This window comes from Enoplosus armatus, chromosome 11 (genome assembly GCF_043641665.1).
Source record: "Enoplosus armatus isolate fEnoArm2 chromosome 11, fEnoArm2.hap1, whole genome shotgun sequence".
NCBI lineage: Eukaryota > Metazoa > Chordata > Actinopteri > Centrarchiformes > Enoplosidae > Enoplosus > Enoplosus armatus.
This window is the reverse complement of record NC_092190.1, coordinates 2,638,894-2,652,280: the sequence shown is the minus strand read 5'-3', so window position 1 is coordinate 2,652,280 and position 13,387 is coordinate 2,638,894. Positions and strand designations below refer to the sequence as shown.

Sequence of the window (13,387 nt, the reverse complement as noted above, 5' to 3'; positions counted from 1 at the left end):
GCAAAAGAACCTCATACTGGAGGGGGGCTAACCAGGCTGGGGCTCACAGTATAAATCCTACTGACGCACTATTCTGGCAAGTAATATGTAGAAGGACCTGCAGGTATAATGTCCTCCAAATTAGAAGACAAAATACCAAATCAATAAATCAGTTTTGTGACAACGTTATGGTTAATTAAGGTTTGTTAGGTTCAGGGAAAGATCACGTTTTAGATTAAAATCAGTACTTTGTGAAGATTAGGGGACCTAATTGGTCACGGTTACAATAATAAAGATGTGTTGGCCCATTCATCTACCCCAGCCAAACGGGGTCCAGCTGCAGACCTCATGTTTGGGGGGCCCAGGTCTGCCAAGATCCAAGAATCCAAGAAAGCCACGCAAAGAGTGAAACGTTCAGGTGTTATCTTACATTTGTGTTTGTCAATACTGGGAAATATATTATGTAAAAACAGACGTGGGGGGGGGGGGGGGGGGGGGGTCTGCAGCTGGACCCCTCTCCTCCCTACGTGGACTTAGATATACGAATATCTTATGTGTTTTTTTATTAATGTCAGCAACTGAGTACAAAAGGAGTCAGTGGAGTTTTCATATTCCCTGCCAGCAATTAATCCCCGACTGCCTCTAATTAACTCACAAATACTGTCTGGTAATCTCAATTGCGGCCTCCCCATCAAGTATCTGCATTAGCATGTTGGGCGGCAAGCTGTGTGTCATCTGTGACAGAATGTATACGCTCGTGCATTTAATAGACGCAGCCATTAATATTAATGTGTTATTCAAATAGACAGACGCGTTTATTTAATCAGGGTGAGAGTTACACTGGGGAAAAGGGATGAAAATTATTAATTGATGCTTAATTGTTGTTTGTTTGAAATTACAGTAACTGCAGCGACACTTTAACAGCTGCAAGGCCAGACGTTGCGCGGGACGCCGCCCTCTCCAGTGGTGGGAGGGTGATTACAATGACGCTCAGACTGCACAGCTTCTTCTTTAAAATCAACAGGAGTGAAACACGGAGACCACAACTGCTACCAAAAATACGAATAATATAAACATGCTGCAACATGTGTCGTATCAGAACAGGTGGAGTGTGTTTGGAGCTTTGAACTGCATCTCATGGTTTTTTAGATACAAGTCAGTGTGAAAGGTGTAAAAGGTGTCATTCTACATAAACCCACCTGTGTCAGGTCCTTGCTCAGGATCCTGGTCCTTCTTCTTGTCAGTGATGTCTTTGTGGGACACGAGGAACAGAACCACCTCGCCCTTTTCATTCTTGATGGGTACAATGTCCAGAAGACACCAGAACTGTGTACCTGGAGAGAACGCACACGCACACAGTCAATGCATCTCTTCCACCCAAAACATGATTTATCACCTGGCACAACCTCTTTCTCCCCCTGCATGTAAATATTACCCAAGGATAAAATAATACACTGTGCAACAATATCCACTGGAAATACACTGATTATTGATGAACTCCATTTGCAGCGCTGAGCACAATGTCCCGTCCACAAGTGCAGCCTACGGAGGTCTTAAACTCAGTCTTTCCACAGAGAGTATAGGAAGCCAGGCTGAGCCCTCCGTGATTCGCTGCGCGTCGTGTGAAATGCGTATCAGCTGGGGTGCCGACCTGGCGCCTCAAAACACACACACACACACACACACACACACACACACACACACACACACTCGGACTTCAAAGTAGGTGCTCAGAGAATCAAGTACCGCGTCACCCAAAATCTGTTGCTCGTCTGTTGTTCGTTCCGAAGTCTCGAGACTAAGCGGAGCCTCTGTGATCATTCTGCGATCATTTGTGTCTGAGTGACTTCTCTTAAGGGTCCCTTGGGAGCAACGAAGAGATGAAAAAGAGACCATTAGCAGACTTCTCGCAGACGAATGAAGTGAAGAATTGAGATGATCATTTTTAGCAGTGTTTGAGAAGCATCTCATCGCGGTCTCGTCGGAGGAGGAGGAGGAGAGGCGCGAGGGGAGACTTTCATGAGACACATTCGTGAGCTTGCACGACTCTCATTTTTCTTTTAGCTGTGACTCCAGAAATGAGACACCCGTAAGAAAATGTCACAAAGAGATCACTGTGAGACTGAGCCATGTACATTCCTCGGGAGTGACAATGGAGATGATTGAGAAAATGCGCGTAATCTCTCTTTGGTCTTGACCAGAGCTCATTTCTGTCTAGGAGATGTAATGTGACGCGAAGGAGATCTCATCTTGAATTTCCCTTTGATACGGCCGCTCACCACCACCACGTGCTTTAATCCTAACACGTCCACCTGATTGTCTTCCCGAGGCCTCAAAGTATTCTTTTCCTCTCAAAGACTGTGTTGACAACATCATGCATTAATAAATGATTTGCTTTTGACCAGTTGAGAGGTCATTATGTCCCCAGTGCTTTCTATGTGCTGCCATACGTTCATTCAGGCCCTTCAGTCGGGATGAAAAGCTGCTTTTTCTGTGCAATCTCTGCCCTCTGAATTCACTAGATCCCCATGTGATTAGGTGCACTTTGGGGAGGGAGATTGCAAGTATAGATTCACTTTAAAAGCTCCACAAGTCGGTGCCTCAGCTGAGAACCAGAACACCACAGAAAACACCTTCGCTGTATGATGCCACGAGAGGCTTCAGGCTCTGATCACGCGTGTTTCCACTGCCGAGCATGCATCTGTCTTTGTGATGATGTCGCTAAGAGGAGTCCAGCAGATGTTTAGAATCTGAACTAAATCAGTGGCAGTGTTTTTAACGCAGCTGGTAAAAAGATACCATACAAACTTATCCTCAAAGGTTTGTTAAAATCAACTGACATCAAAGAGGAACTCTGGCTGAAAAGCAGTACTTCACTGCCTCTCGGGTTGAAGGTTTGAAGCCGGTTTCACTTCTGATCACGTCCAGCATCACTGGTGAGTGTGACTGGGTGTTGTCCCTGTAACCACACCCAACTGTGATGTCACAGGGTTCCGGAGTACACCTGTACATCACTGCCAGAACGTGAGTTAAACCGCTGGAGGTTAAGCTGCTCTTCAAGCGTTACAGACTTATATAACTCTTCTGAAATGATTCCGGCTGACATTATTCTATATTTTCCTCTTATTGTAAGCAAATCCCATTAAGAAAAACATAACCAGCAATGTCGGAGTCGGTCTCTCAGTACTTCTCTTGGCCTGAAGCCTATTCTTTCCTCCTGAAGATGTCATTCTTAAAAAATGGGTCGCAAACATATCGTTTCAGATCATTCATTTTCTAAAGTAAACGTTACGCAAACGGGAGCAAGAAGAGGATAAATACACATCTGATGCACGAGTGAGGACAGTGTATGTAAGTAACCTACATGGTAATAAACCCACCACAAAGAAGCTCTATGGCACAGGGGAATAAAATAAGATATAGCAGGCTTTGGCTGCGGATATGGATATGGATCAATTCATTGTTGGTTTTGGTCTTTTGACTTTGGATTTGTTGAGAAATGCTGAATATCGCCAGCCTCATCCTTTAAATGGGGTTATCAAACAAGACAAGTAACCCCCAGCTGTCTGGCTACATAAATGCATGAAATCAGGCTAAAACAAGCCGCTTTGGTTTCCTGTTACTCACCTGTAATCTCCGACTCTGTGACTTTTGTTGGCACATCGCATACTGTTCCCCGCAACTCCGAGACTAATTCCCAACGGGGGATCATGTATGTAAATAATGCATTTAAACACGCGGGAGGATTGTCTCAATAAAAACATGAGACATATTGAGGCTGGATTTGTCCCCGCTTGACTGGAACGCGATGGTAAACAATAGCAGCTGAAACAGCGCGTTCCGTCTCCTGTTCTGCTGCTCCATGCATACGTGCAGGCCAAGTGTCAGGATAAAGAATGAATCATATATCGATTATTATTATTATTTCATTAGAGCACAGCATTGTTCCTGGCAGAAGGGGTTTATACCACTAGTAGTTATTAAAGGCCCCGCACGCAGGTGGCTCGTCTTCTGTATATTCATTCATATTAACGTGCTTTTTCTCATCTAGATATTTTCTGTTTTTAAAAACACTCAACAATTATTGCTGACGTACTGATGTCTTTACCTACAAATATGACAAACATAACTAAACTCCTATATAAGCCCGCGTTAGTCTCACGTTTTACCTGCAAGTCCCACATTTAGACGCCTTTGTTCATCATCTGTGATGTGAAAACATCAGATTTCCACACAGTCAGAGAGACAGAAACAGTGTGAGTCCTGGTCATGTGAAATCCCAGCGTCTCTCCCGCTGGGCTCCACTGATTGACAGGTGATGCACCAAGAAAAGCAGCAATGCGCAAAAAAAAAAAACCCCAGCAGTAACAAAGAAGGCCGAAACTCATGATCATCGACGTAAACAATGCAGGTTTCAAAATGATCCGAAAAAAAGAAAAAGAAAAACTGGCTTCGCAAATGTTGAGTGAGACAGGAAATGTTAAATACGTTATAAAACGGCTTTTGTTTGTTTACAAGAAAACTCCACAGGACAGCTTTAACGTCTCGTTATCCTATGCCTCTTGTGAAAATTGACGTATTTTACTACATTGGCACACCAATGTAACTTTAGAACAATTATATTCCGCGTATTACCTAAAAGGTATTCATTTCTTTATTTTAAACGTGTTAATATTTCCTTTGCATTTGTTGGCCTGTAAATCATGTCGGTATGAATATATTATGAGTGTGTATTCAGTGGATAAAATGCAATTTTGAAATTGTGCCCCAGGCTTTGGTGAGGGAATTATGGTGATCTGAGTGAGGGAACGGGATATGACCGTGTTTATTCTTTTCCTTGCTCCCCTGAGGAACAGCCAGAATGCTAATGTGAGCTCGCGGAGAGCTGATGAAAGCATGAAACCCTTCTAATTTGTGGTCTGTGTGTGTGTGTGTGTTGCTCTTTATTGTAGGTTCATAATCTCAGAGGAGCAGACGTGTCCACGTCTCCGTCTGTCCGTCCTCCATCTCAACGCGACTCTCACTCCTCTTATTTCTTATTTGTGGACTGGGCCGTCGCCTCTTTACCTCCTCACTCATCTTTCTACCTTTCATCTCAAATAACAGCTTTGATTTATCAATAATCAATAACGAGCAAATGAATGAGTGATGAATTTCTCCGTCTGTTCTTCTTTCCCCCTTTTTCCTGGTCTGCTGTGGCTCTCTTAGTGAATACAAGTGAATACACTCACATTACTAGAGCTCAGACTTTCATCAATTGACGGCATTCAAATGAAGTTTTATGTATTTTCCAACTTTTTTAAAATCACTCTTTTGCTGCTGGAGCATTCGAATGGATCTTTTTGTAGGTGAAACACGTGAGGCAGCGATTTGCAAGATAAAAGCTCAGTGGGCTCCTTTAATATATGCATGGCTCAGTAATTCATACATTCATCCCCTCAGTCAAGTCACTTCTGCATATGGAATCTGGCAGAGGACGCAATCCGCAGTATTTACTGTGTTTGTCAGTGGGATTTCTTTAAAAAGTCTGACATGAGTGTTTGGAACAGTTGGTCTTTTTTATCCCACTTTATTTACCCCTTAAATGCTTCACACTGTGATCTGTTGCCCACTGAGCTGGTCCACCTGAGCTGTTGGTCCAAACAAGGAGCACGAACGTGAGCTTGTTTCAGACCAGCTTGTCTGCTAGTTAACATTATGAGACGCAGATCCTCAGTGAGCGGCCCAATTAAACAACCGGAGGGTTCATTTCTAGTTTAGATGTAACGGCCGTGACAGTTTTCCAAAAACTTTCGCAGTGTGGGCAGCCTGAATCGCCCTCAAGCAAATACACTGATGTGTTGTTGTTTTTTTTTTTGTCCATGTGGTGTACTGTATGAAAAAGACAAAAACAAAAACTTAAAAGTGGTCTAGAATTTCAACACATATCGTGTGCCACTTTAGAAGAGATGTGTGCTTTCAGGTGATGTGAAATAGGCCGCTAATGGACACAGCAATAAAACATTAAATGTCACATTGTGCCCTTCCCCCAAATATTCTTTGTTCACCTGGATTGAACTCAATTAGAAGAACTCAGTTTGAAAATACACTTGATTCTCTAACAGGTATTATTCTATATTGAGTCGACTCAAATCTACTTCCTGCTGAGTTAAGTTGTTTCTGATGTTCGTCTGCGGCTGGTGAAGGGGGTGTCTGAGAAAACAGCGAAGTTCAAGTCTTCACAAAGGAAATGTAAAACCAAAGTAATGCAGTCTCACCTTCCTTCTTGTAGAAGACCAACTCGGTCTTGAACTCCCCCCTCTCATCCAGGGCGCCCTGGATCTGGGCCGTTAACCGGTCACTCGTCTCCGGGCCGTACAGGAAGTGACAGGCGCAGCTCTTCTGCATGAGCTCGGCCCGGGCGTAACCGGTGAGCTCACAGAAACCGTCGGAGCAGTAGACGATGGGGTAGAGCGACTGCACCTGGGCGTTACCCAGAACAAAGTTACTGTCTGTAAGGAGAGAGACAGAGAGGGGGGGTGGGGAGGGGGGGGGGGGGGGGGGGGGCAGTGAGAGTGAGATCAATACGAGTGTGAAGGCAAACAACTGCATTCAGCTCCATAACATGTGATCTGGACCTGTAAGAGCGCTTAACTCACTCTGTATGAAGTACCGATTCTCATACGTGCAGTGTTTTGATCACATGTGCAAATACTGTTATTGTCGCGTTACTTCAAGTCAAAGTGTCTTGGATTTTAATCGAGCATTCTGTTCCACCATGGTCTAAACGTCACAACAGACTTTTTTTATAGTCCTGCCCAGAGCAAACCTCTGAGGACAACCACAAATATCTCCGCTACTGTCGGCTTGAATCCAAAAAAACAGGCAACATGAACACTCAAAATGAGACTCACGCTGCATTTGTGGGGATTGTGCATCCCTCAAAGAAGCCACGGCGCTCATTTCTATCAAAATATTCGAAGCGCGATGCCCATGAAGGCAGCCTCACTGCGAGAGAGCAGACGGGCTGCTGGAGGCACAGCTGCTGGTTTGCAGAGCGAGGGGCGCTCGGCAGATCAGTAACAAGAATTGATCGGGTGAAGTAAACACTGTCAAAGAGTCATCACAAACCCTTATGAGGTTTCATTAATTCATGCAGCCAATAGCACATCCCCCCCCCCCCCCAACTAACAATCTTGTGTACAGGCAGGAACATGCCCGCCGCGATCCTCCGTTTACGTGCTTTACAAACGCCAGCTAGGCTCTCGGGCTGATCAGCAGATGTGCGTGTGTGTGTGTGTGTGTGTAAATACCAAGTGGAAAATTTTGCAAGTGCGTATTCAGTTAATGGCCCCGGGCATGTAGATGGGTGAACACTCTAAAATGGACTATTTATTACTTTGTGTTCAGGCGCTCTTATTGATCCATCAATTCCGAGGGCCCCTGAGACCTCCATATTAAATATTTTATGGTCCAACGCTGATGTGTGAGGTGTGTGTGTGTGTGTGTGTGTGTGTGTGTGTGTGTTTCACCGCTTCTGTTGTTTTGAGCTCATTTGAGAGATCTCCAGTGACGCCGACAAAACCACCAAATAACAGAGAAGGATCACCTTCCTCAGAGTCCCTGCCGGCCTCCGTGCTTCCCCTCTCTGCTCATCCTGAGGGAATCAACCCTGATGTCATCCACGGCACCGTGCTTGGATCTGCTAGCAGGCATGAGGCACGAGGCTCGGCCTAATTACACAACAACAGCCAAGGTGACACGCTGTTTACCCGAGATATGAATACACATACTACATGCTTGGTCTCCAAAGCAATTTCACCCGCGGAAGTTGGCGATTTGGCTTGCTGCATTTCAAAAGATTAGTTCAGACTTTGGTGCGAATGTTTGTTTTTCCAGACTTATAATGAAATCACACAATAACAATGATGAGGCTGGCATTCAATATTTCTCTAACTGTAAATGAATCCCGTGAAAAGACCAAAATGAAGTGTCCCAAGCTACTTCGTCCTACTGAAGGCATTAAAGAAAAAAGCCGCATAAACACAAAGGAACCCAGGTCGGGTCACCCACGGGACAATGTTGTTGTTGTTGTTGTTGTTGTTGATGTCAGTGGTATTCTTTGTGTTGCTTACCCAAACTGACATGTCGTGTGGTGGCAAACTTTTCTGACCTACTCTACTCCTTTAAAGCTCAGTGAAACTTGAGCTCGTTGATTCACACACTGAGCCAAAATAACAAAATAAAAATACATTTTAGTTTGGGTAAATAACCCAAAAGTAATAATAAAAAAATAATAATAATAACACTAACACTGGGTCAAAACAATCCCATTTACTCAGGTTTGATTGGTCACCCAGTGTTAGATCCAGTGATTTCTAGTGTGGAGTTTCACATTTCAAAACGTCTTCCGTCATTACTCAAACAGGAGGAAATGGTGCATTTGTTGGGGACTATTTTCTGCCAGATTCATGCGCATGTTGTGTGTTTCCACCAGCAGAGAACGGCGTGTGTGGGATCCAGTCAGCGTTAAACTACCCACGTTCATTGCATTCAATAAAGGAACATGTCACCCAGTGCAACAGCTGTATTTTGAATTATGGGCTTTACGGCACAGAGGAATTAGATTCGTCAGGCTTTGGTCTTTTCACAATATTTGTTGACGTTAATAAAAACGCAAGCATTTTCTTCCAGGACCAAATCGAGAATTCCAACAACACGAGAAGAAAAACAGAAATAAAGTCAGAAAGCTTCGTACACACATGACACATGCATAAACGATGGTGGCATGCAACACAGTCTAACTCCGGTTTCTAAAAGGATCCTTGTTAGCGCTTTTCAGCCTGCCCAGTCTCAGTTTCCCGTTGCCAGGAGACAGTTCTCATGTTCATCTTAGCTTAATGAACGCCCTGGTCCATGTCCATGTCTCTTTCCCTGTCCTTCCTTCTCTCTCTCTCTCTCTCCCTCAGCAACAGTTGCACTTGTTCAATAGCGGTTCGACTCCATCCTCTGTGATTGTTCTCGTCACTGTCTTGCTCCGCTGCCTTCCCCCTGCACTCGTTCCCCCTTTCCGCCGTCAATTCTAAAATTCAGAGTTGGTTTTTAACAAATGTCTCTTCGTCCGTCTTCCGGCTGTTATGTCACACTGTCTGTGAGGTCAAAAGCTGCTGTCTGCGGCTTCAGTTACAAATGAGGGGTGCTGAATCTTGACCTCGGGTGTGTGTGTGTGTGTGTGTGTGTTGTACTCATTTGTACTGCCGTCCCTGTATAATTAATAGAGTGATTAGTTGTTTCTTGTTTGCTCAAACGTATGTCCTATACTACACCCCCCTGTAACTGAATCCATGTATTCTCTGCGTGATGGCCATTGTAAGATGTTTTTATTGTGAGTTGATGATACATGTTTTCAGGTTGAACATCTCTCTCCACAGCCTAAACCCCTGTACTTCACGCAAACAAACACCTAATCCATTAGCTGCCGACAAAGGCTGACTTTCAACCGGCTGCCGGCTTTCTTACTGTAACCGAGGACCTGCTGGTTTGGGATGATTTTCATTTCTTCGAGGGCTTCCTTTGGCTTTCTACTCCGGTTGAATTTGGGTTCAATAAGTCAGAACTGGAGTGGTTTGTGAGAAGGCAACGAGCTGAGCTGCTCAAGTCATTGGTCTACAGTCTGATCGTACTTTTAATCCAGTGTGTAAAGTGAGGTCTGAGAGGACGGCCAAACGCTGCAAACACTGCAAAAACTACAACAAAACGTACATTTGCTGACACTGATCTGCGTCTCCTTACAAAGTAGTATGTCAGTGTACCGTCTTTCTGCACACGTCGTAAACATCTCAACTAAATGCTTTCTATATAGCAGAATAGTATTTGTATGTATGTTTATATACATTTTTACAACTTATAAAAAAAAATTTCATATGGGTGGTGATAAAATATTTCCCAGCAATGCAAACTGTTTAATGTCGCCTGAAGTTCTTGCAGTCATCACATATGAAAGGCTCTGATGGGAGTGTTCCCTCCCGTTGACATTTGTTTTAGGTAGAAAACAAGACTGGAGAAGACTGAAGACTCATTTTTCCTAATTCTTTCTTCCCCCTCTGACACCTTCAGCCCTGATACGCTGTAGCCCTTCAGATTTCAGGTGTGTTTATCAGTCACTGAGGCCAGGAGACACTTCAGAAACTGCTACAGAAATTCAGCAGCGTTCGTCCCTTGTTGCTCGGCCATGATGACAATGTGATGTCTCCATCCCTGCAGCTTTACTTGCACCAATGCAAATATATTTCTTCTTCAAGCTGCTCGGGACCTGCTGTATGTGCACGCTCACAAATGACATGCAAATTGCTGCTACTGCATAGACACCTTTGAATCCAGCATGGGAATGGCGGACTCTGCCACTGACCACTCACTACCTGCTATATAGAGAAGTGCCTAATGAGTGTTAAGACATTTAACGGCTATAGCAGAATAAATGCCAGCCACACACAGTACGGGACGAAAATGATCTACAAGACAAGACAATATTATTTTACATTATCAGGTATTAATTAAAATATACAACACACAAATAACAAATATTACAATATTACAATTAAAACCAGTTGTTTTGATACGTATGTTTTTAGGGCATGGCATGAATTTCTTATGCAATCACTAGCTTGGAGTCTCTGAGTTTAAGCCACAATGAAGTCAAAGGCGCTGGATCAGAGACTGGGGCAATGCAATATGTGCACACCTGAGTAGAATATCATATTTTATTTATATATTTCATCTTGACTGTGTGTTTCCCCCCTAAAGCGAAGAGTTTAACCATGCAGCTCTTCTTGGGTGTAATCTCTCTCACAGCCACATCACAAACTGCCCCGTGGCACTCACTCCGAATGCTTGTGAAGCGCTTTGAGAAACTGGTTCTCCTGCACATCAAAGGCCACATCCCAGCCAGTCTGGACCCCCACCAGTTTGCAGTTCCCTGCCAACAGATCCACGGGGGGGGGGGACGACGTCCGTGCTGCCCTCCTCTCAGGCCTCACACGCCTTGAAAATAAACAAACCATCCAATCAGGACGCACTTGATCACCCCGTGCACCTGTGACCGCACCCCCCGACCTGGACAGAACTCAAATGTTAAGTTTCCAAGATGACAACACTATCGTCAAGCTGGTCTGCAAACACGTAAATGTAGCGTCAGCAGCAGCAGCACCTCCTCGGGAAGCTTAAAACTTTCACGATTCTGAGGTCGGGTGTTTTATGAACGCAGCAGCCGCACACGTCACATGTGTGCCGCTGGCATGGCGTGTGCAAGGCGGAGAGTCACAAGATCTACATCGGTAACGCTGGTGAGATGAGGTTCCCGCGCAGAGCCTGTTCACCCCGCTGCTACCTCGGCTACAGCCCCAGCAGACTACAGACCAGCCTCCAGTTGTGGACTCCACCTTTTCTTCCTCACACCACCATATATATATAAATGACAATGAAATACCGTCATCTCACCTACCTCTACTCTACTTTTCTTTCTTCCACATCATAGTTCAGCATTTTAAAGACTTCAAGGGACAGTATGTATATATATATATATATATCTGGTCCATTAGTTATGAAAACCAAGTAGTTCGCTTGCCATTCTGTTAAAGTCTATTATTACCTGCGAGTATTTTAAGCTTTCCTCTCCTCCTTGGCAGCATGCCAGTGGCAATTACTGTACTCCTCTAACGCTGTCAATCAATGCTCCTTCCTTTCCTTTCCTGTCAGTGCAGCACGTATTATTTTCAGACTTTGCCATGGCGATGCTCTCCAGACGTTTTTTTTCCCCGCACAAGTGATGTGACAAAATAAGAGCACTTTTACTGTTGCATTTTATTTTTAAAAAAGTCAACCAACATAATATTTTTTGGGGGGGATTTTTTTTTTTTTTTTTTTTTTAGCATTTTGTGATATTTTGTCAACGTTAACAACTGTTGCTGCACAGTTACACTATGCAGTTAATGAGAAATGAACATGAGCTTGCCCAAAGTCAAGCACGGTGTGTCAAGATGTGACAGCTCAATCTCTCTCTGAGATAAGATCACAGCAAGCTGTCTCTGCTGGTTGCTCAGATAGTTCCTCGACTGTATGAACTGTCAGAGTAAACGATTGGGGGAAAATATTCTTTTAGCCGTTTCTGTGTCTCTCGCTCTTTTTTTGTATTTGGCTTTCTAGTGCTTTCCGACTGCCGTGCAAAACTTAAAAAACTCAAGCAGGAAAACTTGTGTTTATTATCCAACTACATATTTTGCTCTTATTATCTTCTGTCTTATTGGGAAATATTTCTTTTCTCAGAGGTCTGATGAGCTGTCCATGACTCCCGATGAGTTTCTGCCGGAGGCCGAGCTTTTAGTCCACACACCACCAACATGGCTAGACATTAACAGGTGCTATAAATTAAACATAGGACATTTCAGTTTCTCTTGTCCTCGGTGAAAAGCTTTCAGCATTGCACCTCTCACGTGACGACAAGTCTCTCTTGGCCCTCGACCGCAGGACATCATTTGTGTCTGTCCATGCCCACAATAATATTTTGGGGTATTTCTGGGAATAACAGCGTGTCTACACAGGAAGCATCTGATGGAACAGAGTCTGTTTGAATCCATCCAGCTGGCTACACGGGCCGCATAACAGCTCACATTTTACTCTGCTGTAAGTGTGGGAACGCGATCCCACGGAGTATTTTTATGTTTCAAGTCCATTTTCTTCGGTTTTACTTGCGTAGAACCCTGACAGCTGCCCGGGCAAACAAAATCAGAGACGACCTTTGCCCATTTGAAATGATTTTAATTAAAGTTTAGTTCTAAAGTGGGGAAAACTGCAACCGACATTTCTTATTTATGAGCTCAGCCTCTGTTAGTTATGTACATGATGAACTGCTGATGCGGAGCTAATAATTTATTTCCAGGGGGTATTTGTGGTGTGACAGAGTGTTTGAGCGTTTGAGCCGAAGGAGAAGGAGAGATGGACAGGCAAGGGGGCTCCTGCAAAACTGCCTGAAGGCACAGCAGCTGTACAGCCTTGATGAATAATCTAACACACTGGCAACAACTGGAGATGATTACAGGACTGGACAGTGTGTGTGTGTGTGTGTGTGTGTGTGTGTGTGTGTGTGTGTGTGCGTGTGTGTGTCTGTTTATGTGAATGAGAGAGAGAAGTGAGGGGGTTTGCTTGTGATGCTTGTATTCATTAATGAGCTACTCTCTTATTGGATTACCAGGGTTTGTGACTGGGTAATTCTTCCACCCCCCTGACTAGTGATTGGATTACACAGCATCTGGAAGGCCTGCGATGAGACAGAAAAGGCACAAATAGGAAACACAGCTTACAAGCCTACAGACTCAAACGTGTACCTGGCCCGTGTTGTCAGCAGCGGTGTCCCAAGCCAATCAATATCGGGGTC

General features: G+C 44.2%; 1 protein-coding gene across 1 annotated transcript in view; it reads right to left on the bottom strand.

The window, feature by feature from the left end:
• The window catches only part of kcnh3 (potassium voltage-gated channel, subfamily H (eag-related), member 3), a 103,477-nt gene that overhangs the window by 33,519 nt on the left and 56,571 nt on the right, over nt 1-13,387 (bottom strand). Inside the window, exons 2-3 of the mRNA XM_070915177.1 lie at nt 6,237-6,470; nt 1,179-1,313 (exon numbers count right to left, since the gene is read on the bottom strand). Of these exons, the coding sequence (XP_070771278.1) occupies nt 1,179-1,313; nt 6,237-6,470 (369 nt within the window). The remainder of the gene's footprint in view (nt 1-1,178; nt 1,314-6,236; nt 6,471-13,387) is intronic.